Genomic DNA, 27399 nt, shown 5'->3' on the forward strand with positions numbered 1-27399 from the left:
CGAATGAGTAACGGCTATTGGAACTGCAAACTCATGCTGCCCCTCTAGGAATGTGGTTTTCTAATAAAGGATCTATCCACATCTCAGACAGAAAGGTAGGCAGGAGGGTTGGACTGACCACTTCCGCTGTGCTCCAGTCATTACCCCCAATTATCAGTTAAACAACATTATAAGGAGCTGTCTAACCTTTGATTTCCTAGCTGCAAAATGGTGTCAGTTGAAACTACTGATCAAAAGCGTTCAGTGTGCACTGCTCTATGGTTAGAGGACCATCACAGTGGTGCTTTGTGGAAATTTATTTTGAAAAAAGTAGGTATAGAATGTAAAGATAAAAGGGTTCATGTATGTCAATCCATTTTCTTGGAATGGCATCACAGAGCTGGGAGGCCCTCGACATTCATCGAATCCATACTCTAACCCAATGCCAGATTATTCCTAGAACCACTATGTAAATACCTTGCCGACATTATTGGAGGGTAATCTTGAACATCTGTGAACATCTGTGGAACATCTGTCTAGAGTGCTTCATCACATTCACCTGAAATCACCTTGATTAAGCACAGATGAGAAGAGCAGAAGCTCCACAGCTGAACCACTGGAGTTCAAGCCCCAATTTTGCCATTCACTGGCTGTGTTACTTTGGGAAAATAACCTTATCTTTCTGTGTCATATTGTTCCTCTGTTATGAAATGGAAATATTAATGGTGTCTACATCATAGGGTTGTTTTAAGATGACATGAGTTAACAAATGAAAGGCGCTTGGAAGAGTGTCTGGCACATAGAAAGAATCATGTTTGCTCTGATTATCATCATTATTATTATCTGTCTGACCAGAAACTCAGAAGTCCTCAACCGTCATGTAGCCCTTTAAATATTTTACCAGAGCTGTCAAGTCTATCAATGCCTCTTCATCCTTATTCCCTTTATTTCTTCTTCATATGACATAGCTCGGTTTGTCATTGCCCTTTAGAAAATTCTTCTTCCAATAATGATCTGCTAGGAATGATATGTCCATTTTGCAGGACAGAATAATGCATTACTTTTATTTGTTTTGAACTATAGGCTCACTTAGGCTTTCTATTCAACTTGAATCTCTGGGTCAGTGTTTCCTAGTACATCCAGCAGATCAATCATTCAGCAAAATGTTTCCCAAAAGAAGGTCACATTAATTAAGGAAACACTGTACTTTATATCTGCCACTTAAAATTCTTAATGCATGTTAACACATTAAGTGCTGAGAAGGTCATTGGTCTGTGAGGAAACATGTTAAACTTTGCTTGACCTCAGATTTTTCCCACTTCTTATTCAATGATCCCAAGACCTTTATCTTTTTTACCATATAAAACCTATGAACACCAAATGGCATAAATGCCCTGCTGGATATTATGGGAAGTGCTATTCTTGACAGTTTCCCATAAATCCTCTAGTCTGTACTTGTCCAACTGGCATTTTGTTCCTTTTGCTTCTGTCAAGGACTTTCCTGTTAGTCTGAACTCACTGTAAAATCACATGGTTATCTTTAAGTATCCTGTCTTTTCTAGCCAATATTCCTCACTTTAGGTCATTTTAAGTCTTACTTCATTCATTAATTTGTGTTACTGGAGATTGAACCCAGGTGCATTCTACCTCCAAGCTACATCCCCAGTCCTATTTTTAATTATTTATTTTGAAACAGGGTCTCACTAAGTTGCAGAGGGCCTCACCAAGTAGCTAAGGCTGCCATGAACCTGTGATCCTCCTGTCTCAGCCTCCCAAGTACTGGGATTACAAGTGTGGGCCACCACACCCAGCTCATTTTTGTATTTTATTTATATTTATTTATTTATTTATTTATTTATTTATTTATTTATTTATTTTGGTGGTACTAGGGGTGGAACCCAGGGGCTTTCCACCTCTAGGCTATACTACCAGAACTATTTGGAAACAGGGTCTCACTAAGTTACTGAGAACCTCACTAAGTAGCTGAGCCTGGCTTTGAACCCATGCGATCCTCCTGTCTCAGCCTCTCAAGCGTGGGGATTACAAGTGTGTGCCACCACGCCCGGCTCATTTTTGCATTTTAAAACAACCGTTCTAGCCAGGCATGGAGAACAGAATGCTTGGGAGGCTGAGACAGGAGGATCATGGCTCAAGGCTGGCCCCAGCAACTTAGCAAGATCTTGTTTCAAAATTAAAAAATAGAATAGAACTGGGGGTATAGCTCAGAGGTTCAACTAAAGCCCTAAATTCAATCCCCAGTACCATAAAAAAAATAGAAGTGTATGTCTTCATATCAAAAAGGTCGCTGGTAAAATCCAGGCACAGTGATGCATGACTATAATTCCAGTATTGAGGAAGCTGAGACAAGAGGATTACAGGTTCGAGGCCCATGTGCAGTAGCTTAGTGAGAGTCTGTTTCAAAATAAAAAAATAAAATAGGTCCAGGGGTATAGTTCAGAGGTATAATGTTCCTGGGATCAATCCCTAGTACCCCCCCCCAAAAAAAAAGCCAAGTGCTATATTGCATGTATGCCATTATCAACATGATTTACATTGTGATGTGAGACTATAATGCACCAATTAAAAAAAGCATCAAAAAGGCCAAGGACCAACACGAGCCATACCACTCTAGCCTATAGCAGATTAACATACATCCATGATTCTACCCTCTGTGGTTGCTGAACTCTGACTCTTCCCAGTAATATTATCGTCTAGTCTCTGCTGCACACATTTCTCTATCACAGAGACAGGATAGAGTGAAAGACTTGTCAAAAGACCTGCAAGTGCTCAGCTACAATATGTCCTATAACAATCTCCTGCTTCACTGGTCTAGCAAAATAACCCTTTCTAGCCAGGAGACAAAACATTATAGGAAGGCAGTAAATTGAAAAGCATCGCTAATTTATGCCCATTTAAAATATGAGTTTATTGCTGCTTAATCGGAACTTAGACTTTTTCTGACGTATGTTTAAAGGAGAGGTTGTTTAATGATCCATTGAAAGCCATGCCGCAGGGTGAGAATTCATACTTAACACAGAGAGTGTCATAATAACACAAAGTTTCTATCCGTTCCAAAAAGATAAGCAAAAAAACGACCATGAGTAAGCAACACATATCAGTATAAGATAAACAGAAGGGTTGGGCGTACAGCACAGCGGTAGAGTGCGTGTTTAGCATGTATGTGGCTCTGTGCTTGATCCCAGCACCACACACACACACACACACACACACACACACACACACACACAAATAGCAATGATTTAAAAAATAAAAGAAACTGCATGTCGGTGATACACAACTAAAGGCATAGAATGTACAGTGTGAGGGAATTATCACCCTCGCTGCTGGTTCTACACTTCGTAGAAAACAGCTTCTAATTCTGGTGAATCCAACTGACCCAGAACTTAGAGGAGGCTTGGCAGAGGGGCGCAATGATAATTAAAGGGTTTGAAAGACCTGAGAACAGCTTAAGGGAATTGGGATTATTTAGCCATGAAAAGAGAGAGAGAACGAGCAAGAAAGAGTGGCTGAAGGGGCGATTTAATAACAGTTTTCAATTATGTGAATGGCTCTTGCATAGGGGCCCGTGACCAGCTGTTCAATCCCTCCACTGAGGACAGAACAAGAAGAAACAGGCTTAAGCAGCATGAAGAATTTAGGCTGTAACTCACAGGGAAGAATTTCCTGATGCTGAAAGTTGTTAAGGCATTAGTGTGAATTACCAAGGGAAGCCGCAAAATATTCTCCTCTTTCAAAATACTATAGATTCTCCGGTGCTTAAAGGTTGAAAATTCTCAAGTTTCTTTTCCAGCTCCTAAGATACAAGATCCATCATTTTTGCTCTCTTAAAACCGCTCGCCTGTGCCCGCAGACAGCACTGGAGACAAGATATGGGATTTGCATTCTTACTTGGTTGCGATCTTTCATTTTTACAACAAACCCTTCTGCATCCTAGTGGTCTTTTGTCTGACAATAAAGAAGGAAGGAATTTAGAAAAAAAAAAACAGGCAAGTTTCTACAAAGATCTAACAGAAATGGAAATGAAACCCGACTAAAATTTTGATCATTCTACACAACTACATAAGGATGGATGAGAAAAGTGGCAAGCTGTTGAAGTTGGGCAAAAATATGATGGCATTTATTGGGTTGAGCTAACCCATGGAGGTACCCTTCTCTGTTGATAGGTATGGCTTCACATAAATTCTCTCTATATCAAGAATGACCTTGCCCTAACCCCTAATTGCCAATTTCAAGCCAACTAAGCAAAATCTCTTAGGAAGACCCAGGTTTGGTTTTGCTTTGGGATTTTGCTTCCATATGCACACACAAAGCGTAAAAATATTTGTTATCCACCAGAAGGACTCATGTGTTAGCGATGCCACAATATTCAGAGGTGAAATAACTCATCAGGAAATTAATCTATTGGTGGATTCGTCATCTGAATGAACTTCCTGGGTGATAACTGTAGGCAACTGGCGCATGGCCGGAGGAGGTAGGTCACTGGGGGCATGGCCTCGGGGATTAGATCTGTCCCTGGAACTTTCCTGTTTTGTAATCTTTCTGTTGTTTCCAGCTGCCAAGAGCAACTTTTTTGCTCCAGGCACTGACACCACGATGGTTTTACTTTGGAACCAGCCAACCATGAACTGAACCTCTGAAACCATGAGCCAAATAACCTTTCCTCCTCTAACTTGTTCTTGTCAGGTATTTTGGTCACAAGGATGGAAAAGGTAGCTAATACAGTACTGCAGGTCTTTCCACTGTGAATGCCACAATCTGGAAGCATTTGGGGCTCCCTGCCCTTTGGTGTTAGTCCTCACCTATCAGAGCTTTCCATAACATGAAGGCTAGGGGAAGCAATCAGTTATTATTGCTGCTCTGCAAGAGCAGATTAGTGGGTAGCTTTATATAAATGTCGTCTTTATACAAATGTCACCAAGTACAAAAACAGCTGAAGAAATACTGATATATGCAATTCCTAACAAAGGGCATGCACCACCAGCAGATTGGTGGGTACCTTTATACAAATGTAGCTAAGTACAAAGACAGCCAAAGAAATTCTAATATCTATAGTTTCTAACAAAGGGATTTAATTAGGAATAAAATAAATGCAAGGACTTTTGGTACTGGGGATTGAACTCAATGGCATTCTACCTCTGAGCTACATCCCCAGCCCTATTTTATTTTTATTTTGAAACAGGGTCTTGCTAGGTTGATGAGAGTCTCACTACTTGCTGAGGCTGTCATCAAACCTGCGATCCTCCTGTCTCAGCCTCCCAAGTACTAGGATTAAAAACAAATGCCACCCTGTCTGGTTGTGTAAGGACATTTAAATGTCAAGTTTGGATTCAAGGGATTTGCTGGGGTACTAAAGGGCCAACTAGCTACCAGGTCAACCTGAATACTCATCTTTTTTCAGGATAATAGTGTTAAATCAGAGCTACAGAGAAAATGTAGTTAGAAGATTTCTCAGCAAATCTTGCATCCCAGCAACCAATTAAAAAAAAAATATATATATACAAAATATATATATATATATAAAATATATATACAAATATATATACACACATATATGTATATATACATATATACATATACATATATACATATACATACATATGTATATATATATATATACATACACATACATACATGATATTTTTCAGGGAAGTCAGTTGACTTCTCAAATGCAGAGTTGGTCAAAATATGGTTAATACTTAACAAACTGAAATAGTTTATATAGAGAAGGAAAGAGTATACAAGAATATGTGCCCAGTTACTCTCAGAAAATAACAAGGAACTACTATTCTGGAAACAAGACTTCAATACATCTTCTCTCCTAAGTGGAAAGTTATTGAAAGGCAGAAACTACGTTTCTGGACCTCCTGTTACAGTCTGTTGTATTGAATGGTGGGTAGGAACTAAGATGTAGTGGGAGCAGAATATGTAAAAGGAAAGATTATAAAATATAAATGAAGTTGTATCTTAACCAGGCAAGGCGGCACACGCTTGTAATCCCAGTACTTAGGAGGCTGAGACAGGAAGATCTCAGGCCTCAGCAAGTAGTGAGACTCATCAACCTAGCAAGCCCTGTTTCAAAATAAAAATAAAATAAGGCTGAGGATATAGCTCAGAGGTAGAATGCCCTTAGGTTCAATCTTCAGTACCACAAAAAAGTCCTTGCATTTATTGTATTGGTAATTAAATCCCTTTGTTAGAAATTACAGATATTAGAATTTCTTTAACTGTCTTTGTACTTGGCTACATTTGTATAAAGGTACCCACCAATCTGCTGGTGGTGCAGGACTATAATTCCAGTACTTGGGAGGCTGACACAGAAAGAACACAAATTTGAGGACAGCCTCAGCAAGTAGTGAGACTCTCATCAACCTAGTGAGATCCTGCTCAAAATAGATAAAACAGGGCTAGAGGTATAGCTCGCAGGTAGAATACCTCTAAGATCAATTGCCAGCATCATACACACAAAAAAGGAAAAATATGTGAATGAAGTTAGAATGAAGGTCAAGAAAAATAATGCAGTCATACTAAAGAGAAGACAATTTACTTAAGGATTCTATAGACTAGAAGAAATATAAGTATATTATATAAGTGCCCCAAATTTGCTTAAAGTTGTGTGTGTGTGTGTGTGTGTGTGTGTGTGTGTGTGTGTGTGAGAGAGAGAGAGAGAGAGAGAGAGAGAGAGAGAGAGAGAGAGAGAGAGAGATAGATAGATAGTGGGGATTGGAATCAGGGAGAGTCTACCTCTGAGCTACACCCCTAGCTCTATTTTTACTCCTTATTTTAAAACAAGGTCTCACAAAGTTGCAGATGGCCTCACCAAGTAGCTGAGGCTGGTTACAAACCTAAGATCCTCCTGTCTCAGCCTCCCAAGTACTAGAATGACAAGCCTGTGTCACAACATTCAGTCAATTTAGTTACAAATAGTTTAACTTAAATGTCTCTCTACAAGTTTGTCTGTGATGGTGCCACACACAAAAGGTGAATAGACTAAGTCTAGACTTAGAACAATTTGGTTTAAAACATCGGAATACGCAAAATTCACACTGAGGGTCTTGAAAGGCACCTTCTAGGGCAGGGCAGGTTGACCACGCTCCTGGTTAGTGATTCTCCACCAGGGCTGACACTTCTGTCATCTAACAATATATGGAGACATTTTTGGTTATTAGAAGTTGGGGGTGAAGGAGGTTCTACTAGCATCTTAAAGACAGAGGCCAAGATCCTGCTAAACATCCCCAAATACACAAGTCACCCCCTACACACACACACACACACACACACACACACACACACACACGGAATTATCCAGCCAAAGTATTAGCAGGGCCAATGTTGAGATGTCGCCATCTTACATAACGATGTTCATTTGTTAGAACTAAGAAATCAACACTGTTCATCACTAGTAACTGAATCATAAAACTGCTCTGGGGGCCCTTCAGGGCACCTAAAAGCCAAGCAGCTCTCCTCTATGGGACAGAATCTGGGAAGCTCTGATAGGCCTGCTCAGCTGCTGGATGGGAGAGAAATCGCCGCACTGCCTCATGCATCATGCAGAGAGAGCTAACAGGACTAACAAATCAAAAGCCCCAAAGTAGAAGTCACAAGGAAACACACTAAACTTGTAGGTCCTGATCTGACATCAAGTTGCTTCTCACATAGACAACTCTATTCACTGGTTCCCCGGATTCAATAGAACCAGAAATGTATTTAATCATGGCAAATAAGCCGGGCGTGGTGGCGCACGCTTGTAATCCCCGCGCTTGGGAGGCTGAAACAGGAGGATCACAAGGGTTCGAAGCCAGCCTCAGCTACTTAGTGAGGCTCTCAGCAACTTAGTGAGACCCTGTTTCCAAATAAAATAGAAAATAGGTCTGGGAGCATAGTCCAGAAATAGAAAGCCTCGGGTTCCACCCCCAGTACCACAAAAAATAAAATAAAATAATCATGGCAAATAATTCTCCCAAGCACAGTAAGGTGGATCCGCTAGTGGAAGGACATGAGCATCTGTGTTTGTGACCATATGCACACATGCAGGTTTATGTCAGTATAGTGGAGTATATGACCATAAAGAAAAAATAATAACTAATATCAGGCACAGTGGCACACGCCTGTAAGCCCAGTACTTGGGAGGCTGAGATAGGAAGATCGTAGGTTCGAGACCAGTCTGAGCAACTTAGCATGACTTTGTTTCAAAATTAAAAAAAAAAAAAAAAAGCCGGGGATGGTGGCTCACGCTTGTAATCCCAGAGCCTGGGAGGCTGAGACAGGAGGATGGCACAGGTTTGAAGTCACCCTCAGCTACTTAGTGAGGCTCTCAGCAACTTAGTGAGACCTTGTTTCCGAATAAAATAGAAAATAGGTCTGGGAGTGTAGCCCGGGGGTAGAAAGCCTCTGGGTTCCACCCTCAGTAACACACACACACACACACACACACACACACACACACACACTCTTAAAATAAAAAGTGCTTGAGGTATATCTCAGAAGCAGAATGCCTCTGGGTTCAATCCCTAGTAAACTAAAATACAGAATTTAGTCTATTTATGCTACATATATAAATACTGAACACATATACCTGCATAAGTAGAAATCTCCCAACATTGCTACTGACAGAAAAGGATACATTTATGGAAAACACCAGGGACAAAACACAGACTTTTTTTAAGGTTAATCTTCCCTTGCTGGCCATACTCATTTGCAATTTTCACTAGTAAAATGTTCCTTTCATAAATCCAAAGAACCATTTCAATATCACTGCCATTGTTAATAGATAGTGGCAGGAAGAGCCAACAACCCAAATTTTCTGGTCCTGATTTGCAAAAGCCCTAGCATTTAGAAAGTTTTGCTGAATTTAAATTGATTGTAACTGTTTTTTGAATTGCTATCTGTACACAAAGACTGAAAACTACGAGCAGAATGGCTGGTCAGGGTCAGACAGTATAGGACACGCAGTTCCTGACTGTTCCCTGAGCTGTTATTACAATGTCTTTAACAACCTCTAAATCTACCAAGGGCATCAGTGGACTATTTTACATAAGAGAGAAGTCTACACTAGCAACGAACATAAAAGGCGGAACAAGTTGTAAAGAATATTAATGACTCCTCTCCCAAACAATCCCAATTTTTATGAAAATCAAATGAGTGATAAAATTCTCTATAAAACTCTGCAAAACCTTCATGGAACAAATAAAACAGGAGGAAGGTGACATTTTGATCCTCCTAGACACAGATACTTGTGTTTTGTCTTGGAGTTGCCGAGTTAAACAGTACAGAGGCACGAGGGACCATTTATATGGTGTTCCACGCAATGTTTCTTACATCGTGCTCATAGCACATACTACTTCTATTCAGGGAACAGTCTGTCTCGTGTGAAAGGCTCTAGTCTACGTACAAGACTGTTTCTTCTGCCTTCGGCTGCGGTAAAAGAGGTATTACCCAGAAGATCCAGGAAGACTTTGGTGATAACGGCCAAGCATGAAAATAAGGATACTAATCCATTTTTCTTTTCGCCTTTAGAACACTTAGCATTTAATCAAAGAAACTTGGGGATAAGTAACTCTAAAGATAATCTGTTTTAACTTTATGTAACAGATGAGAAAAGGCCTAAAGAGGTTAAGAAAATAGCTCAAGATTATCTACTATTTTAATACGAATATAGGGAGTATAACGTAATAATAAAAGAAGAGGACAAAAGTGATTTCTTATGGGAACATGCAGGGTGATCTCAAAATCTTCTGAATCCTTTTAGTCCTTAATTTGTTTGAGGGTCCTACAGTCTGTGATATCTAAGCTGGGTCTACTTAACACAATGTCCTCACCACCCCAGGCCAGGAAAAAGATCTTAAATTCCATGCTGATCTACCAAGAGCCAAGGGAGGGTTAAAGTAAATATCCCCAAACACTGAAAAATACACACTCATTTCTCCTCTGACTGCCTTCTTTCTCCTTCTTTTTTGGAATTACATGCCCTTCATACCATTGGATGCTACTGCACAGATGAGCTATAGAGATTGACAGGTGTAGCACAATATATATTGAAGTAGTTGCCAGGCCTGGGAACATACATCTGTAATTCCAGTTATTTGGGAGATTCAGATAGGAAGATTGTGTATTTGAAGCCAGCCTCATCAACTTAACCAGGCCCTCAACAACTTAGTGAGACCTTGTTTCAAAATACAGAATAAAAAATAGGGCTGGGGGGTGTAGCAAAGAGTCCTAATGCCCCTGAGTCCTGATCACAAGCCTGGCTGGACTATAAAGCAAGGAAACCTCACCCTGTGCTTGTGGTCCCCAGGCAAAGGAAAAGTCCAGGGAAACAGATACTAGAGTCCCCTGGAGGTAGAATATCCCTGGGTTCATCTCTGTACCACAAAATAAATGAATGATTAAAAATAGGCCTAGGGAAGCCAGTGTACTGGTGTATACCTATAATCCTAGTACTTGGGAGGCTGAGACAGAGGGATTGCAGATTCGAGGACAGCCTAAGCAACTTAGTGAGACTCTCATCAACCTAGTGAGACCCTGTTTCAAAATAAAAGTAAAAATGGGGCTGGGGATATAGCTTGAAGGTAGAATGCTTCTGTGTTTAATCCCCAGTGCCCCCCCAAATAGAACTAGGGGTGTAGCTTTTTTGAGGTAGAATGCCTCTGGGTTCAATTCCCTGTAAATAACACACACACACACACACACACACACACACACACACACACACACACACCTGCCTCAGTCTCTGGAGGGTCTTGTGGCTCTTCCGAAAGCTTGCCACTGTCTTCCACCCAATGCATACTTAGCTACTGTATCTTCTTCAGTAAAATTTCTTCCAAGTTTGAGGTGACTTGGAAATTCCATGTCCCCCAGTACCACAAAACAATACAGCAATGACAAAAGAAACATATTGAAGTCAGAGGGGGAAAAAAAAAACCTCTGAGCATCTGAATCCTCTCTAGCACACAGCTCATGATAGGTTTGGTCACATCAACTGCTCCTCTCACAAAGGAACTGGTTAATATAGAAATGTATTTATTAGACACGTTTGTGTTCCTAAGGGGAGAAGGCACTGCCAATTTGTGCCCTGCCATCTGAAAACAGTACCGTGGCAAAAATAGTCTGCAGAGGAGGGTTGCTCACAAGTGTCAGATACTTGAGAAAAGAAGGCAGAGCTTTTCCCACCAAATAATTGAATTAAACAAGGATTATGGATTGGTGCTAAAACCATAGGGTTAAGGGTTGTTGAGAAACAAGAGATTCACAGGGTCTCAAAACATCACAAAAATTGATCTGCTAATTACAAAGGGGGAAAGAGGCCCTTTTATAACGGAAATATCTAGCAGAAACCACTTGAAAGCATTGTGTTACCAATAAAAACAAAGGGCTCTCTTTTTCCCTTCAGAGGGGGTGTGGTATGGAGGTACAGGGCACCATCTCAATGGTTCTCTTGAAAACACAAATTTTCATCTAAATCTAATCATGAGCAAACAATTAGAAAAATCCATTTCAGACTCTCAAATTCCTCAAATCCTTCATGGAATTGTCTCTTCTCCTTTGACAGATTCAAACCTTAGTACCACAAGAAAGGGTCTGACTTTAATAACTATGAATAAAGAGGAAGTGATGGTGTTAATGTCAGTGGGATAAAAAAGCAAAAGGCTCCTCTGAGCCAATTTTTCTTAAAAACATAACATAACACAAAATCGATCTCCTCTGTCCTCTCCATGGTTCCTAAAGCATCCCCTTCATATACTATGTCCAGATGGGCTGTTCTGAGATTCTCAATGGAAATCTCCAACCATAAAAATATATTTAAGAGTTTCCACATTTACGCAAGTTTTTCTTGTTGAAAGTAAGGACTGAGGTCAAGAGTTGTCTTAGGAGACAAGAGGTAAAAGGCTTCCCATAACTGCTGTCTTGGGTAAAAATCAAGTTTTTTATTTAAAGTTCTGAGGATAATGAGCGGGTTGGAGGCCAGCAGTCACTGTTCTAAATATTAATCAGGACTCTGAATCACCCATTAAAGATAAAATCAGTCCAAACAATAACACATGGTGATTATCCACTCTTCATTTACATGCTCAAGGACAACAATCCTGACCTCAGGCTCTCTACTGCACCTGACTAATAAACCAATTAACACCCGGGGCACCAGGGAACAGAAGCACAATTTAAAATCTATGCAAACCCTTAAGTATGGTCGATATTATTAATGTCTGCTGCACAGTTCTTATGTAATAGAAAAGTTTTACATGTATATAGTAAAGTGCATATATCTACTTATAGATATCATGGAACAGACTTTCTCAAGTATGGAGCAAAGCACATTATGAAAAGTACGAGATAAAAAGTAGACTCTTCTGTTACTGCTTCCTGCAACTAAGATACAGTTCAGGAAAAGGCAAAATTACAGGAACAAAAAGCAGAGCTGTGGTTGGCACAGACCAGGAATGAGCACAATTATAAGAAACTTTAAAAGTGGTGGAAAACGCCGGGCATGGTGGCGCACGTTTGTAATCCCCGCGCTTGGGAGGCTGAGACAGGAGGATCGCGCAGGTTCGAAGCCAGCCTCAGCTGGCTTAAGAGACCCTGTTTCCAAATAAAAAATAAAATAGGTCTGGAAGTGTAGCCCTGAGGTAGAAAGACCCTGGGTTCTATTCCCAGTACCACACCAAAAAAAAAAAAAAAAGTGGTGGAAATGTTCTATGTCTTGAGTGTGGTAGAGGTGATATGACTATATTTGTCTGAACTCACAGAACTGAACACAAAACAGCAAATTTGCAAATTTGCCTTCATATAAAGGCAAATTTGTAGCTTTACAAATTTGTAGCTTTACAAAAGAGGCAAGCCCAGTATGGTGGTGGCATTTGCTTATAATCCCAATACTTGAGAAGCTGAGACAGGAGGACTGGAGGTTCAAGGCCAGCCTCAGCAATGTATGAAAGGAGACCCTAAACTTAACTGTTACCAGTAAAACAATACCGACTAAGGACCTTGGAGAAACAAACAAGACACAGGAGGACGTTTATACTTCATCTTCAAAAAAATAACCCAGTGACAAAAATGGAAAAAACTAAGATAGTAAGATAGTAAATGAATGCTTTTTGAGAGGTAAATTTCTCTGTGAATAAGAATTAATGGTGGACTGAACCAGGTGGGCATGATGGTGCCACCTGTAATCTGAGTACTTGCAGGCTGAGATTAAAGGATGATCACAGGTTGGAGGCTAGCCTCAGGAACTTAGCAAGGCCCACAGCAATTTAGTGTGACCCTGTTTCAAAATAAAAATTACAGTAGGGCTGGGGGTATAGCTCAGAGGTACAATGTCACTCAGTACCACAAAATAAATAATAATAATAATAATAATAATAATAATAATAATGATATAAAGGAATTAATGGTGAACTGATAAAAGGGAGACCAGAATATTCATCCAACTATAAGCATGCCTCTCAAAAAATGTCTTCCTAGCCGGGTGTGGTGGTGCACGCTTGTAATCCCAGCATTTGGGAGGCTGAGACAGAGGATTGTGGTTCAAGGACAGCCTCAGCTACTTAGTGAGGCCCTTTGCAACTCAGTGAGATCCTGTTTCAAAATAAATAATGAAAAATAGGGCTTGGTGTGTAGTTCTAAGGTGGAAGGCCCCTGGGTTCCATCCCCAGACCCGCAAAATAAAAAAGTCTTCATTCATTATCCTCTGTGCCTCCGTTAAAGCAACCACAACAAATTAAGTAGATAAGCATGAATCGAAACCCACAATAGCTTGTGATATTAAAACATAGCAGCAAATGAAAACCAATACTCAACTTAAAACAATGCAGGCAACACTGTGATAAACAGTCTTTTCTGGAAATGGCAGGAATTTTAACCTACTGCTCATAAGTAGGCCCAGTAAGAAGTTTGGAGATGTCTCAGCTTTCTACAGCAGCCAGCCTTCTTCGTGGAAGGCAATTCTGCATTGGACTATTAGGTGTACCTTCAATTCTGGGAAAGGCTCTATGAATACCAAATTAAAGTAATTCTTGCTCACTACTTAGTCACTAGTAAGTATCCATCAGTCCAAAAGAGCTGTAAAAGGAACCTCTATGGAACCCAAGTAGCCACAGTTTGATTAGTGAGCAACCAGCCAGAGAAAACTTAAGAGAAGCAACTTTTTTGGAGTTATTTTAAGGACTAAAATTATAAAATGTGATCAGTCGGCTTGGGGAATGCTGTCTAAACAAATAAAATGTCTCCTGGCATGGCATTTTAACATTTGTAGAGGAACAGACTCTCAAGAGCCTTCAATGGAATCTAGAGACATTTGGTTCTAGATAAGTGTAACTGTTAATCTTGGAAGGATCATCTTCTATTACAATACATTTTAGATAATCACACCTAACACTCAGCAGGCACCTACTCTGTGCCCCCACAGCTCTAAATTCTCTGCTCCTGTTGACTCATTCAATCTTAATAACCATGCCAAGAGTGCAGAGGCCAGGAAGGTTAAGAAATGTGCCTGTGAACACACAGCTCGCCAATAGCAGAGCTAGGATTTGAAACCAGGTGGTTGGGCGTCAAGACCTATACTTTCAATCACTGCAACTCACTACTCCAGAAATTCTGGAATGATTGATTATTTATATATGAGATACACATCTATATACTTGTTCCCAACAGTTGAGGTTGTAATTTATTCTCATTTTCACATCATTCTATATTACAGCAACTGTGCCTAGATGATATTCATTTCTGTCACATGAATAGGAAAACTCAGAAGACAGATGAAAAAGCAACGTATTCATTTTGAATGCATGAATACAGGAGGCAGAAAACAGATGTAGAATAAACAGATCTTGACACTCTAGCTCTAATAGGCGAAGCATATTGAATATAAAGTTGGTATACTTGAGTCTGTCTCAATAATAAAGTCCTTAAAATGTTTTCAGAGGAAAAGACTACAAAGCCTATTGTGATAGAAGGGAGAACATTTCTCAGGTCATTGTCAAATATTACTATGTGACCCCTTCTGAGGTCACAAAAAAAGTATAAAGTCTTCCTACCTAAAAGTATGACTTGGTTGTATCTGAAAGCAGACAGCTGGGTGTGGGGGTAAACACTTGTAATCCCAGTATTTAGGAGGCTGAGACTGGAGGATTACAGGTTTGAAGTCAGCTTCAACCACCTACCAAGACTTTCAGCAACCCAGTGAGACCCTGTTTCAAAATAAAAAATGCATGCCTGTAATTCTAGTACTTAGGAGTCTGAGACAGGAAGATCCCAAGTTAAAGGCTGGACTCAGCAACTTAGGGAGACCTTATTTCATAACAAAAAATAAAAAGTGGGATGGGGTATGGCTCAAAGTTAGAATGACCCTGGGTTCAATCCCCAGTACCACAAAAATAATAAATATAACAATTTAAAATTTAAAAAAGGACTGAAGGTATAGCTTGGAAATAGAATGCCCTGCCCCTTGGTTCAATCCTCAGCATTGCATAAAAAGAAAAAGAATGTAGACTAGACACCTCTGTTAGGATTTAGAGTATTTTAAATAAAGATGTATGTGGTGGTGGTGGCAGTGTGTGTGTGTGTGTGTGTGTGTGTGTGTGTGTGTGTGTGTGTTTTAGGATAGGGATGCTCATTTCTCTATGTTTTCTTATTACAATCTAAAAGCAATCACTTTAATACTATTTGTTCAGCTTAATATCTAAACGGATTAAAGCCATGGTGAGGTCAAGTTGCATGATGATGGGTTTATTCATTCTCCTTCTTTGGGCCCCATTTTCTTTTCTCCAAAAGGAGAAATGTGGACCATCCCCAAGGTTCCTGCAGGCAATCTGTGACTCATTGCCAGAGCAGTCTTGGCTTTACCAAGATCAAAAAGATCAATCTACTCTTTCAATGGCACTGTTTCCATGGAATATGAAAGAGGAATTGAAACTGTGTTTCTAAAACTAGTTTCAAAACTTTACTTCTAGCCAGGCATTGTGGTGCACACTTGGGAGGTTGTAGCAGGAGGATCACGCATTTGATGGTAGGCTGGGCAACATAGCAAGAGGATGTTTCAAAATAATTTTTTAAAAAGGGGCTGGGGATGTAGGTCAGTGGTAAAATGCCTTTGGGTTCCATCTTTAGTGCCATGAAAACACACACACACACACACACACACACACACACACACACACACACACACACCTCTTCTACTTCTACCACTATCAAAAAGTACCAATTTCCCAGTAAATCTGTGACTGCGGATGCTTTCAGTGGAAAAAGTATATTCCGTTGCCTCATTTAATATCAATAAAGAAACCACTTTTAAACCATAAATTTATCTTGATTTTTTAAAAATATCCATAGAATGACTTCACTTACCGGCATTAGTTCCTTGAAGGACCTAAAAACTCACATTGATTTTAAATAGTATAAGCAAACTTTTGGAGGGAGGGTGCTGGAGATTGAACTGAGGGCCGCATCTATGCTAGGCAAGCATTATACAACTGAGCCACACCCCCAGCCTTTTAACCATTCTGAGACCAGGTCTTGCTAAATTGCTCAGCCTGGTCTGGAACCTACAATCCTCCTGCCTCAGCCTCCTAAATCACTGGGATTATAGGTGCATACCACTGCACTGAGCTGCAAATGCTTGTATTTAGATCTGATGGGTGAATCCTCTTTCTCCTCCGTGGAGCGTGGGACATGGCAAAACAAATACACCCCTTTTGTCTGAAATCCAAGAGCCAGTACCTTCCTAACTGTATCGACTTGGGACAAAAGTTTTCCAGCTAGTGACAAGAAAGGGAAGGAAATAAAAAGGCCATTGTCCAAAGACATCTTCTGCCATGCGAGGAATGCTCTGTAGGAGAAAGGAGAGCTTTACTGCCCTTTCTCCTTGCTGGTAGAAACAGCAACCTTTGAGCACAAGCTTGCTGCCAGAGCCAGCCTGGTTCCATTCCCAAGGTCTTAACTTCAAATAGAGGCCAGAGGGCATTTTCAATGCTGTTATCTTTCCCGGCAGCAAACATTGTATTCTCATGCCCATTGCACAGTGAATTGCAAGGTGGTTGCCAGAACACCTGGCTGAAGAAAAAGCAGACCCTGGCCAGGGTGTGATTCTGAAGTTCACATTCACAATGGAGCCATTTGATCTGATTGCAAATTACTACAAGTTGAGAGGCTCCCCAAATCTAAGTAACATAAGCCCAGCAATCTGGCTCCCTTCTAGAAACAGCCAATTGGCCAGTACTTTAAATGTATGCCTTCCCCAATACAACTCTTCTATGTCCTTTTTTTCTAGCGTCACTCTTCCTCTCCCTCTCCCTCTCTCTCTCTCTCCTTTTAACTAGGGATTAAAACCAGGGACTGTCTACCTCCAAGCTATATTTTTAGCCCTTTTTATTTATTTTATTATTATTATTATTATTATTTTTTTTTTTTTTTTTTGCGGGTCTGGGGATGGAACCCAGGGGCATTCAACCTCCAAGCTACACCTCCTGCCCTATTTTTTATTCTTTATTTTGAAACTTGGTCTCACTGAGTTGCAAAGGGCCTCACTAAGTACCTGAGGCTGTCCGCGAACCGCGATTTTCCAGTCTCAGCCTCCCAAATGCTGGGATTACAAGCGTGCACCACCACGCCCGGCTTTAGCCCTTTTTATTTATTTTTTATTTTGACACAGGGACTCCCAAGTTGCTGGGGTTGGCCTCCAAACTGATCATGCTGTCTCAGCCTTCCCAGTTCTGGGATTACAGGTGTGTGCCATTGCACCCAGCCTTTTACTGGCATCTCTTATTCTTCCTGGGACCCAGGAGAAATGCCTGATGGTTCACCTTCAGAGGCTAGGAAACAGAATCATCAGAAAATGCTCCTTTAGGAAGGAGGTGACAAACTCTTTTGCCAGCTGAGAGACTTTAAGGGCACAGATAAATTGTTCAAACAGTAAAAAGCCTGTCTATTCTATTTTCCCCAAAGGATTGATGAGGATCAAATAAGAAAAGTCTTGTGAACAAAGGTGAAGTTTTGCTGGTAGCAAGAGTAACAATATTTATAATCACGGGAAACCATAAAGACTAAGTGTAGTTATGTCACGATAGTGAAAGCAGTGTTTCAAAGGAGCAGTTATGGAAGCAGATTAGAAGTCTGAGGGCTTGTTTGCTACTAGGGATAAAACCCAGGGGCATTCTACCACTGAGCTACACCCCAGCCCTTTGTATTTTCTTTTGAGAAAGGGTATCACTAAATTGCTCCGGCTGGCCTCCCATGTCAGCTTCCTCAGTTGCTGGGATTACAGGTATGCACAACTGTGCCCAGCCCCAAACTGGAGATTTCAAAAGATGGGGTATAGTATGATAAGTTATTTTCTCTAAAACTAGTAAGATGATAATAAGATCAATTAAAGGGACCAGAGTGATGCATTAAGGCTTGCTAAAAGAACAGTGCCCTGATATATGCATGTGATAAGAAGGCTGAGAAAAGTAGAAAGGAATCAAATGAAAGATGTTTCCCTCCCTGATGACAAAAAAGGCAGTACTTTACTTATTTTCTTATATACAAAAAGAAAGTTCAGAAAAATTCAAAATAAGCTGGGCATGATGATACACCTGTATAATTCCAGTACTTGGGAGTTTGAGACAGGAGTAATGCAAGTTCAAGGCCAGCCCCAGCAAGGAGTGAGACTCTTATCAACCTAATTAGACCCCGTTTCAAAATAAAAATTTATTTTTATAAGGGATGGGGGTGTGGTTCAGAGATAGAATGCCCCTGCATTCAATCCCCAGTAGAAAGGAAGAAAGGAAGGTAAAAAGAAGGAAGGAAGGAAGGAGAAAGAATGAACCTACAGAGAAAAAATACACCTGTAACCAGTGTTCATTTCCCAAATGATGTCTCTCTAATCTCACAAAACATAACTTCAAGTCTTTGGGAGACTGGCTATCCAAGAAGCATTCAATAACTGTGCAAGGATGGACTGAGTTCCAAATCCTGACACTCAGAAGAGAGCAGCTACTGCAGAGACAGGGGAGTAAGAAAAAAAAAAAAAAAAGACATGGCCTTAGGAAAGAAGGGAGGCATCCAGGGAAAGGATGCTGGTAGGAAGAGGTGGTACAGATTGGTCTCCTCATAGGAAGGACCACACAAGGACAGCAGAGCTTCCATCCAGCAGCTCCGTATGCTGACAACCAAATTCAAGGACAGAAGCAGTTGTGAGGGTTGCGTTGGCTGCCCTCGGCGTGAGTATAGCGGGATAGGATGCAAAGGCTCCTAGCTGGCCTCATAAACACCTCAGTTTTGCCTGCAGCAGAAACCATCACTGAATACAAATAGCTGTTAACACTTTCATATTCTGACCCTGACCCTAAACCCAAGACAATTCACACACATCTACATGTACATATATATGGACACGTGTACATGCATTTCACAACTAGAACCTAAAAAAGAGCTGAAACTTGAATAGAGGGATAATGAAAATTAGAAGAGAAAAATCTCACTTCACTGTAAGCTGTTGTATAATTAGATCTGAAAATCTAAATGAATCTATATTACTGTGCCTGTTAATATTCATAATATGAAAGTTACTTGTGTCTGACTTTTGCAGGAGAAATATTAACATAGCAATAGGCAGAAACCATCTAGAAAGGGAGAGTCTTCGCATTTTGGGAAAGTTGGGTATGAGGTGAAAGATACATTTATTTCTCCACATCAGTTCTATATTTATGGCTAATTTGCAATTATTTTGGCAACAAGATTCCAAAAAATATATTCTATTCTACATGAGTGAGCTTATTTTGTATGCATTAAGTCAACTTGCCCAATTAACTATTAAATAAATACTCAAAATGCTTTCAACATCTAAATATTCACAGGGTTCTGCCCATAAAAGTCGTGTCATCTTAGACTTCAGGTCTAACCCAGTTAGCTCTTCCAGATCGTTCCATTTAGTAAATCTTAGCCATTGTTAATGGGATTAGAATGGATTGAGAGACGTCATATAAGAAAAACACCTCTTTACATTTAAAACCCAGCATTGTGAATAATGTGGTTCTGAAAATAAATACCTTACTCCTTTAATGCTGAGAGCACTGCAATTAGAAAAAACTTTTGAAGAAAAGCCATAAGGTGACATATCAAAAGCCACAAAAATATGGGTTGGTGATGATATCCTTGGAGAATTTATCTTAAGGAAAAAACTTCAAAGAAAGAGCTAAATTCACAAAGATATTCATACTATTCATACTATTGTTCCCAAATCAGCAATGAGCTGAATGTCTGTCAGTGGGATACTCAGACACTGGGCAGAAGAGGGTGTTTCTGGGATGATTATGGTATGGAATAGGACAGACAAAAGACAACAGGGCAGGATAAGACAGAAAATGGACAAGAATGGTAATGTGCAGAACCAGTGGCTGACATGAGAAAAGAGTACAGATCTCATACCTTATAAGGAAACAGGAAGGGCTGGGGTACAGCTCAGTGGTTGCACTTGCCTAGGCTGTGTGAGGCCCTGGGTTTTAAAGACTGTAGGAAGCCTGGTGTAGAGGTACACACCCGTAATCCTAGTACTTGGGAGGCTGAGCCAGGAACAAGGACACCCTCAGGAACATGACAAGACTCTCAGAAACCTAGCAAGACTCTGTTTCTAAACAAAAAAATTAAAAAGGACTGGGGATATAGCCTGTATGTGAAAACCCCTGGGTTCAATCCCCATATCACATACACACACACACACACACACACACACACACACACACACACACACACACACGACTAAGGGGAAGCACCATAAAGGCTTTGGAACCCTAAGGAACATCAAAGTTATAAAAAAAAATTTTTTAAAGTGATAACTATGTTGAATATTTGTCAACAGTCATTGAAAAACAGGGTATAAGTTGGGCATGAGTGTGCACAATTGTAATCCCCGTACTTGAGAGGCTGAGACAAGAGGATCACAGGTTCTCAACCAGCCTCAGCTACTTAGTGAGGCCCTCTGCAACTTAGTGAGACCCCATTTCAAAATAATAAAAAATGAGGCTGGCTGGAGTTGTATATAGCTTGGAGGTGTTAGAAAGCCCCTGGGTTCAATCCCTAGTACTGCACAAAAAAAAATTGATGGAAGTGGGGGGAAAACTAAGAGACTAAGAGGCTCAGCCAGACATGGTGGCACTGTGCCTGTAATCCCAGTATTTAGGAGGCTGAGATAGAAGGATCATCGTTTTTGAGGACAGAACACAGTAACTTAGTGAGACCTTGATTCAAAATAATTTTTTTAAGAAAGGTCAGGAGCAACTTAGATCCGTTAGATCCTGTTTCAAATTAAAAAATAAAAAAGGGCTAGGGGTGTAGCTCTGAAGTAGAATGCCCTGGGTTCCATCCCTAGTACCACATACACACTCACAAAAAGAGACTCAATCCCTGTAGCACATCAGTGACAGTGGTGTTCCTGCTGCAGGTGGCAATTTCTTTTCCTTCCTCTGTACTGTCTCCAGTCTCAAAACCCAGAGCCCCAGAAGTTACTACCTACAGATGTTTCAAACTTCCCAAATCCTCTACCTACTGCTTCACAAAAGCTAATACAAGAAACTGAAGTTTGGTGAGGTTCTTAAAAGTAATTTCTAAAATACAAAAGAATATATATGTTACTTAAGAAGGTGAGTCACTTACAAATTGGAAGCAGCTCCTGACACTCGGCTCAATATTACTGCCCCCGAAGGACGCAACTTCACCCAACTGTCTTGGGATTTGGATAGAATCATGCAGAAGGAGGCCCAGCCTGCGCTGGTCACAGAGTCCTGTTGAACTTGCCACTTGCTTGAAAAGGTCTATGGAAGGAAGAGAATTGCAACAATCAAAACCCAGCACCAGCCCGATGTCCAACTTAATTCCAGTTTTGATTCTCAAGAGTAGCCAATGTTCCCACAGAGAGGGCTTAATTTATGCCAGTCAGGATATATTTTTATAGGCTAAGTTAATCACCATCATAATGTAATATATGTATACAAAAGTTGTCAACCTTAAAAGCCGGGCATGGTGACGCACACTTGTAATCCCAGCATTTGGGAGGCTGAGACTAGAGGACCGTGGTTCATAGGCAGCCTCAGCTTCTTAGTGAGGTTCTTTGCAACTCAGTGAGACCCTGTTTCCAATAGAGACTAAAACATAGGGCTGGGGGTGTGGCTCGGAGGTAGAATACCCCTGGGTTCCATCCCCAATACCGCAAAAAAGTTGTCAACCTTCATATATATGCATATATGTTTATATGTATGTATTTATGTATATATGAAGCCGGCCTCAGCACTTGCAAGATCTGGTTTTAAAATAAAATAATAAATAGGGCTGGGGTGGAGCCCAGAGGTAGAATGCCCCTTAGTACAATCCCCAGTACAAAAAAGAAATTCTTTTTTTTTTTTTTTTGACAATTCAATTTACTATCAACAATGTGCTGGTACTGTGCCTAGCTGGATGTGGTACACACCTATAATCCCAGATACTGGGGAGGGAGAGGCAGGAGTGTCACTTGAGCTCAGGAGATGGAGACTAACGTAGCAAGATTCCCCTGCCCACATATATACATATAATCTTTAAAAAAATTGTATGCTATGTAGGCACAATATTTAAAGGAAGCAAGCCCATAGAAATATTGTTTTATGCAAAATCACCTTTAAAGACTTAACAAAAGCTGTTTGGTTGTTTTAATTTACTTATTCATTTCTTTTCATTCTTAGGATGAGAAAACTCATAAAAACTGCAAAAAAGTTACAGCAAAAAGTTTATGTATTCTGTGGCTTACTCCTACATGAGAAATGAGCACCAGGACGGACATAGTGGCTTTGGAGGAATCCAGTCTCTTTTATCTCCTGACTGTCCTTAAGCTCAGGACATCTCACCCTTGTGTGGCTAGGCCTTAGGGGAGAAGGGAGGAGACAAGACAGGCTGGGTTTATTTGATCTTCCCATTTAATGTTCCTCCTGAAAAGATTTTTTACAAATATTTAAAGGGAAAGAACAAATACAGTCCTTTACAATGGGAATGGGTGGTCACTTGGTTAGCTCTAGGTCATTGCTCTAGGGCTGGGGGTGTAGCTCAGTGGTGGAGCGTTTGCCTAGCATGCACAGGCCCTGGGTTCAATCCTCAGCACAACCTCCCCAAAGTCCTTACATATTAAATGTCACTGCTCTAGCATTTGCTTTCAGTTCAGATTTATACGTTTTTAAGCAGAAGAACCCAATGGCAAGTCAAAAGGAATTTCTGGAGTCTGGTATTTACCCTTAAAGAAAGAGCAAGCTATCCGTCTCTGGAACAATAAAATGTTAGTCACGTCACCGAATTGGATGTGTCAGTACAACTTGCAGTAAGATGATTATAAAATAAACAATGTTCCTTGAGCATGAAGGCCAGATAGTATTCTTTAAATATGAATCCAAAGATGAAGCAAGTGCGGGGATTAAACTTTCACATTTATTTTTCTGACTTATACAAAGGGGTTAGGAAATCAGTCTTTATCCCCTAGGAACATGTGTTTTATTCAGACACAGTCAATGCGACGTAAAATAATACTCGGACTAGAGGAGCTAATCCTCATTCTCTATTTAAATACCTGCAATTTAATGTTTGACAGGGAACGGCACAAGCCAAATTTTATGACACTCTAAAAGCAGTTGTACATCTAACAGAGGAACTTGCTGTCAAATAAGAATGGAATGGCATTTCCCATCTACAACTGGGGTAATTAGTCCACATCAATAAAAAAATACAGTTCAGATACGTGACTTACATCTGTACTTGTCTTCCAAATGTGCTTTACACAGAGAAATGATGCCAGTTTTAAAAGACAGGACACGGATCCTCCCGGTTCGTCCCCTGTCATAAAGAACCAAACCAGCAAACGATTACTGACATTTTGCTAGAGGGTAAACAGTTCTAGTTAAAAGAACGAAAGTCCTGAATTTGGAAACTTTATCAGCCATTGTTTCATTAAGATCGGTAAAACCTTTTGGGGGTTCATTATCTACTTGGTTCATAACCTAGAATGCAACGGGAATTTGATAAACTAGATTAATGAGTATATACCAAGTCTTCAATGCCTAAAAGCCCTTACTTGAGACAGTATGGTAGTATCCACCTGTAATCCCAGTACTTGGGAGGCTGAGACAGGAAGATCACCAGTTCAAAGTCAGCCTCAGCAACCTAGGGAAGCCCTCTGCAACTCAGTGAGACCCTGATTCAAAACACAAAGTAGGGCTGGAGATGTGGGTCAGAGGTAGAATATACCTGGATTCAATCCCCATCACCATACATACTTAAAGCCCTTATTTGAATTGTTACAGTACCTCTACATAAAGTAAGAAAAAATATCTGTGCCTTCACTTATGGAGAACCACTTTGGGTTAAGTGGGTAAGTGGAATAATTACCACTATGCACTGAGCTATTTTGGTTACTGAAGCAAATTACCTACTTTGGCCATCCAAAGGCAAAAATATAAGCAACTAACTACTCTGCTCTCAAAGTTTCATCAAATGCTCCTTATTAAGAAGAAGGTTAATGGCCATGAATCACCTAATACTTAACATAAAATGAGTGTTTATCTAAGAGATGTGACACACAATTACACAGCGCACAGCATTCAAACAAAGTGCTCTATAAGAGAAATTTATACCTAATGTATTGCTAGATCAATGTTTTAGTATATCTCTGATTTCACTTTACCTACAGAAATCTGAAATAAAGCCAGGCATTGTGGTAATGCCTGGAATCCCTCTTAATCAGGAGGCTGAGACAGGAGGATAAAAAGTTCAAGGCTAGCCAGGGAAAATCCTAGCGCTTAAGAGGCTGAGACTGGAGGATCACAGGTTCAAGATCAGCATCGGCAATTTAGCAAGACCTTGTTTCAAAATAAAAATGACAAAACAGGACTTGAGGTATAGCTCAGAGGTAGAATGCCTCTGAGTTAAAATTCCAGTATGAAAAAAGAAAAAGAAATCAAGCCAGGTGTCGTGGATTAGGTGTACACCTGTAATCCCAGACAAGTGAGACCAACTTGAGCAATGTTCTAAGACCCTGTCTTAAAATGAAAAATAAAAGGACTGAGTACAGCTCAGTGGTAGAGTGCCTTGCCTCTGGGTATAATCCCCAGTACCTCAAAAAAGGAAGAAAAATCAACACTTAAATGTTGGGCGTGGTGGCGCACTCTTGTAATCCCAGCACTTGGGAGGCTGAGACCAGAAGATCGCGGTTCGTGGACAGCCTCAGCTATTTAGTGAGGCCCTCTGCAACTTAGTTTTGAAACCCTGTTTCAAAATAAAGAATAAAAAATAGGGCAGGGGGTGTAGCTCGGAAGTCAAATGCCCCTGGGTTCCATTCCCAGACCCTAGGGGGAAAAAAAAAAAAAGAACTTTAAGCTGGGCGTGGTGGCGCCCGCTTTAATCCCCGTGCTTGGGAGGCTGAGACAGGAGGATCGCATAGGTTCGTGAGGCTCTCAGCAACTTAGTGAGACCCTGTTTCCAAATAAAATATATATTAAAAAAATAGGTCTGGGAGTATAGCCCGGAGGTAGAAAGCCTCTAGGTTCCGCCCCTAGTACCACCAAAAAAAAAAAAAAAAAAAAAAAGAAAGAAAGAAAAGAAAAGAATTGAACTTTAAACAGTAACTCAGGTCTTCAAGGAATTAAAATTATTCCCAAATAATTTTCAGACAGGTAGAATGAAAGTCATATATTCGGAATGCACTTGTATGGCATCTGAAGAGAAATGGGTACCTAAATATATTTACGGGAAGACCTGAATACAAACCCTCATCAAAATAAAAGTAAATGTAATCCATAATAAAAATCTAACATTCTCCAGGATTTAGTAGATAATTTTCATAGATTGAACATGGAGGTGGGTCCTGAAGTTTAAGAAGCCATACCTTATCAAAATAACAAAGGAAACAGTATAAATTTTAATGCAGTAGGGGGAGGAAGTCTATAACAAAAGCAAATGGCTGTGTAGTTGATATGCAACTCCTTTCAATAAAGCCTCCCCAGATTTCCAAATGGGAATATGTTCTGGTTGATGTGTGAAATGAGGCATGTAATAATTTGGAGGTCTAAGAAGAATTCAATGAAAATCAAGACCAATTCCTTCTGCTCCATTCCTCAATTGTCTTCATTAAGCTAAAGACAAAAATTAGAACTAGAGCTATCTCCTGTGAGCAGTCCAAAAGAAATAAACAATTGCTCTCTCAGAGAGGGTGATGAATGGAGGTGCCAAACTGAGACTTTGTAAAAGCTTAATAAAACATGCACCAAAAAATAAAAATTCACACTCAGTTTGAGGAGCTGAGTTTGCTGTGTATGGGCTCATTTTCATTCGGTTTGGTTTATCAATTCACAATCATCTGGCAAAATTATCTCAAGGATCTATCAAGAGAATTCTGATCAAGGACAGGTAGACCAGCATCTCCAGGAACACAATCTTTTCTGCCTGTGGGAGGGCCCTGCCCCAAAGAGGTTGGAGGAATTCCAAAATACATCAGTGCAAAAGGATAAGAACCAGTGGCTATGAGATGACTCACTCTACTTTTTGAAAAATGACTATCTCGGGGTTTTGTTTGTTTTCCAAACTGAGAGCAATCTACGCTCTAGCTCTTACCTCCTGGTTTATCAAAACATTTTTCAAGTCAGATAAATGCAGAAATGATTTATAACAGGGACTACATCGCTTGCGGCACCCTATTATAATGCTAATTACATCAGCACCGTTCTGTAAGGTAGGTCTCTTATGACACAGATTCCCCCCCCCAAAAAAAAAAGAAACTTGCTATACGTACGTATCATAAACATTCAGTAGCCAGTTGAGACACATATCCACGCAGAGAGGGACATTGACCAAATTGTTGTGCTCTTGTTCCAGGCGATCATAAATCGTGGTCAAACAATTAATGATCTGCAGGATATCCATGGGCTGGTCATTTTGCTTGAGGTTGTGCTGATCCAAGACATCACACGCAGCAGACAGGCTCAAGAGGTCCACTGCCAAAACAGATATGATCACAGATGATTCCAAGCACGAAACCCTCCTTCGCAATCCTTACATTTCCTCTGATAGGGGTATCTCCCACCTTTTGGAAACACCAGACCAGAATCTCTTTTTTGTGCATGGTAGAGATTCTCAAAAATATTCTGACAACACTCCCTTGTACTACCAGAGGTCAGTTAGATTAATCTCAATGCTTAGGGTTGTGTAAACTCTATTTCTAGCTATACATTTATCGCTCCTTGAAATACCAGTCATCTGGGCATCTCTCTGATGCTTTACCATCAGGCGAAAAAATAATGCATTTCAATAAAAATTTCTATAGGCAAAGAAGAGAACTGCATAAACTATCCAGTTGTCAGGCTTAAGACTCATTTATTTCTCCTTTCACCTTCAAACCAGCTCTTACAAGGTACTTTTCAAATCCTC

At 40.3% G+C, this 27399-nt stretch overlaps 1 protein-coding gene across 6 annotated transcripts in view; it reads right to left on the bottom strand.

Moving 5' to 3' along the window:
* The window catches only part of DMD (dystrophin), a gene marked incomplete at both ends in the record, with an annotated part of 2101015 nt that overhangs the window by 73105 nt on the left and 2000511 nt on the right, over positions 1-27399 (bottom strand). For all 6 annotated transcript variants that reach the window (XM_080719244.1, XM_080719243.1, XM_080719246.1 and 3 more), the window contains 3 exons: positions 21619-21776; positions 23729-23814; positions 26765-26966. In XM_080719244.1, coding sequence (XP_080575370.1) covers positions 21619-21776; positions 23729-23814; positions 26765-26966 — 446 coding nt within the window. The remainder of the gene's footprint in view (positions 1-21618; positions 21777-23728; positions 23815-26764; positions 26967-27399) is intronic.

The sequence above is a fragment of the Muscardinus avellanarius genome (genome assembly GCF_963383645.1).
Source record: "Muscardinus avellanarius genome assembly, chromosome: X".
NCBI lineage: Eukaryota > Metazoa > Chordata > Mammalia > Rodentia > Gliridae > Muscardinus > Muscardinus avellanarius.